Source organism: Triticum dicoccoides, chromosome 5B (genome assembly GCF_002162155.2).
Source record: "Triticum dicoccoides isolate Atlit2015 ecotype Zavitan chromosome 5B, WEW_v2.0, whole genome shotgun sequence".
Lineage (NCBI taxonomy): Eukaryota > Viridiplantae > Streptophyta > Magnoliopsida > Poales > Poaceae > Triticum > Triticum dicoccoides.
This window is the reverse complement of record NC_041389.1, coordinates 458,316,877-458,320,031: the sequence shown is the minus strand read 5'-3', so window position 1 is coordinate 458,320,031 and position 3,155 is coordinate 458,316,877. Positions and strand designations below refer to the sequence as shown.

General features: G+C 50.4%; 1 protein-coding gene across 1 annotated transcript; it reads left to right on the top strand.

The window, feature by feature from the left end:
- Window positions 1-276: 276 nt before the first annotated feature.
- Window positions 277-2,160, top strand: LOC119310790 (fasciclin-like arabinogalactan protein 7). The gene is made up of 2 exons (XM_037586410.1): window positions 277-424; window positions 1,109-2,160. Exon 2 carries the CDS (start codon window positions 1,156-1,158, stop codon window positions 1,948-1,950), a length of 795 nt encoding a protein of 264 aa, XP_037442307.1. The 5' UTR covers window positions 277-424; window positions 1,109-1,155; the 3' UTR covers window positions 1,951-2,160.
- The last annotated feature ends 995 nt before the right edge of the window (window positions 2,161-3,155 follow it).

The window sequence follows — 3,155 nt, the reverse complement described above, 5'->3', positions numbered from 1 at the left end:
ACTGTGAATCAAAATGGTCGTGCATCCATGCTCACTTATGTACACTAAACAATACACAATTGTACCAAAGAAAGTACATACAGAAATTAAACCGAACACAAGGACACCGATTGTACCACGACCACCGAGAAGCAGTGCGATTTACTCAAGAACAGACCAGAGAACAGACACAGAAAGGAAGCGCAGCAGCTAATGCCTGGCCAGCAGCAGCGCCCGTTCCGCACCAACTGACCCGCAACACCAGCTGCCACCCATCACCATATCAACCTAATGAATTATTGTTATTTAGCCACCACCTCCTCTTCCTCCTCCTCCTCCCTGCACGAGCACGAACACCAGCCTTTTATATAGCGTCGCCTCCTCTCGGCAGCACCCTTGCCAGCCTCTCTTCTTCTCCCGTCCTCGTCTTCCCTGCCCCGCTCAGGTTTGCTCCCCCCTTGAGTTCTCCTCTGCGCTTGCAATGCCATGTCGACATGTCGTTTACTCGTTATGTAATTTCACAGTTTTGTCATGATTTCGTCTACTGCAAATTCACGCCACTTCGTTAGTAGGATGCTCGTGTAGTTTTCTCAGAGTTCTTGATCCTTGGGCGATGAGATTTCTGCGTTTGTGTCCAACATGATGGCATTGCTTTCTCTTCAAGTCGAAGCAGAGATTGTGTGATCGCTTGGTTTAGGCAGGCAGGAAAGTGTTACAGTTTGGTAGTTGGTTCGGGCCTTTTTGTCCTTGTGCTGAGATCTACACGGTTTCTTTTTGTTCAAGCAACTACTTTATATGGCAATCGTGATTTGGTAGGTGTAACAATTAATTTACTATTATGCGGCGCAATAGCGTAGTAGGTCCTACACTGGATCTAGTGATCCTGATGCCTGAAATGTATTTTTCTTGTCACGATAGTGAGTGGATCGACCACCAAATGTTGAAATTATTGATCTGAATGCTGAAACATACACTCGAACGGATGATAGATCTTGCCGTTTTTCTTCTTCTTGGTAGTATAATAGTATCAAGCAGCAACATGCTGATCATTCAGATCAAACCACCACAAAGTATTCAGCTTCTGAGTTGTAAGTTGTAACGCTCTCTGAAACTTGCTGCGTGATCTCAGGGGAATTGGATCAGGGGAGAAGAGAAGGCAAGCAAGCGGTGGTGATCATGGGGTTCAAAGCGGCCGTTTTCACCACCGCCGTGCTGGCCGTCCTCCTCTGCTCCCCGGCATCGGCCCAGAAGAGTCCACCGGCGCCAGCGCCGGTGTCGGTGTCAATTCCGCCGTCCCTCGCGCCGGCGCCGGCCCCGGCCCCGCGCTATGTGGACCTGGCGGCGCTCCTCGACGTGGCCGGCCCGTTCCACACCTTCCTCACCTACCTGCAGAAGACGAACGTGATCCAGACCTTCCAGGCCCAGGCCAACAAGACCGACGAGGGCATCACCATCTTCGTCCCCAAGGACTCGGCGTTCGCCGCGCTCAAGAAGTCCACCTTCTCCAACCTTACCGGCGACCAGCTCAAGACGCTGCTCCTCTACCACGCCTTCCCCAAGTACTACCCGCTGGCGCAGTTCAGGAATCTCAGCTCGCTCAACCCGGTGAACACCTTCGCCGGCTCGCCCTACACGCTCAACCTCACCGACGACATGGGCAGCATCAGCGTCGAGTCCATGTGGTCCAAGCCCAAGATCTCCAGCAGCGTCTACGCCACCAAGCCCATCGCCGTCTACTCCATCAACAAGGTGCTCCTGCCCATGCAGCTCTTCAGCAAGGACCCGCCGCTGGCGCCGGCGCCGGCGCCCGCGCCGGAGTCAGGGGCGTCGGACATCGCCCCCAGCCCGGACGGCGGCAAAGTGGGCGCCCGGAACGGCAAGGCGGACTCGACGAGCGCCGGGCATGTCGGTGCCGCGAATTGCTTCGGGCTGCTGGCTGCCGCGGCAGGTGGCTTGATGCTCCTGTGGTGAGAGAGAAAGGAAGACCTCGATGGTTCTTGTCATTTGTAAGCACTTGAATTTGATTTTGAGCTGGTTGATGGGAGTCATTCTTTTGGACATAGTAGGAATGATGTTAGGATTGAGTCGGAGTATTTTACATCATATTACTCTCATAATCATGATCATTACTCATAAATTGACGGATGAATATCGAAAGAGGTTTCGTCACCTTTATCATGATGACTACTGCTTCGTTTGCTTGTGTTGCTCTCTTTTATCTCTATGCAGATTGCCAAGTGACATACAAATCGTATAGATTTAATTGCTAGCGTAGGAGCACCCTAAGAGCAACTCTAGCACACCCCGCATCCCGTCGGCCCGCAAAACGTGTTTGCAGTTCACGGAAAAACGATTTTGCGGGCCGGCGAGGACGGCGCAGAGGCAGACCCCCCAAACGGATCCGTATAAAAGAATATTCATGAAATATTCTTTTTTATGGGTCGGCTTTGCGAGGTCTGCTCTTGCGCCGCTACATCCCGCATCCCGCCGGTCCACAAATATCAATACCACACCATAATTATCAATACCAACACAATACAACAATCATCCACATTACAAATAATTATTCAAATCACCGAATACAAATACAAATAATGCAATACAAAACTTGTCCCGAATACAAATACAAATAAAAAAGAATGGAAAAATGAGTTTGTTACTGTCGAGCCCTTTGCCAATGGTGCTCAATGAGATCCTCCTGAAGCTGAAAGTGGGTGTTTGCATTTTCAATATCCTTGTATGTTTGAAGAAAAGCTCTAATGCGATTAGGGTCTCTATCTGGTTTGATACGGCTACCCGCATTGTCGTAGAAGAACTTCAAGTTCATGCATCTCTCATCTTCGAGAATCATATTGTGAAGGATAACACAACATGTCATGTTGTTCTTCAAGGTCCTCTTATCCCAAAAACGAGCAGGACCATGAACAATGGCAAACCTAGATTACAAAATGTCTGCTGCTGAAAGTTTGAAAGCATCATCTCAACATCTGAGTCGTTCGAATCGGACGAATCAGAGAGCAAAAACTTCTCGCACGGGCTCAATTCCTTCTACATGAACGAGAAGCGCACACCGCGTCAACCAACTATGCGGAGCGCTCGACACGAAGCACAAACAAACACTAACTGGCGGCTCGTGGGGCGGGTGATCCCGGGCGGCGACGAGGGGCGGCTCGAGG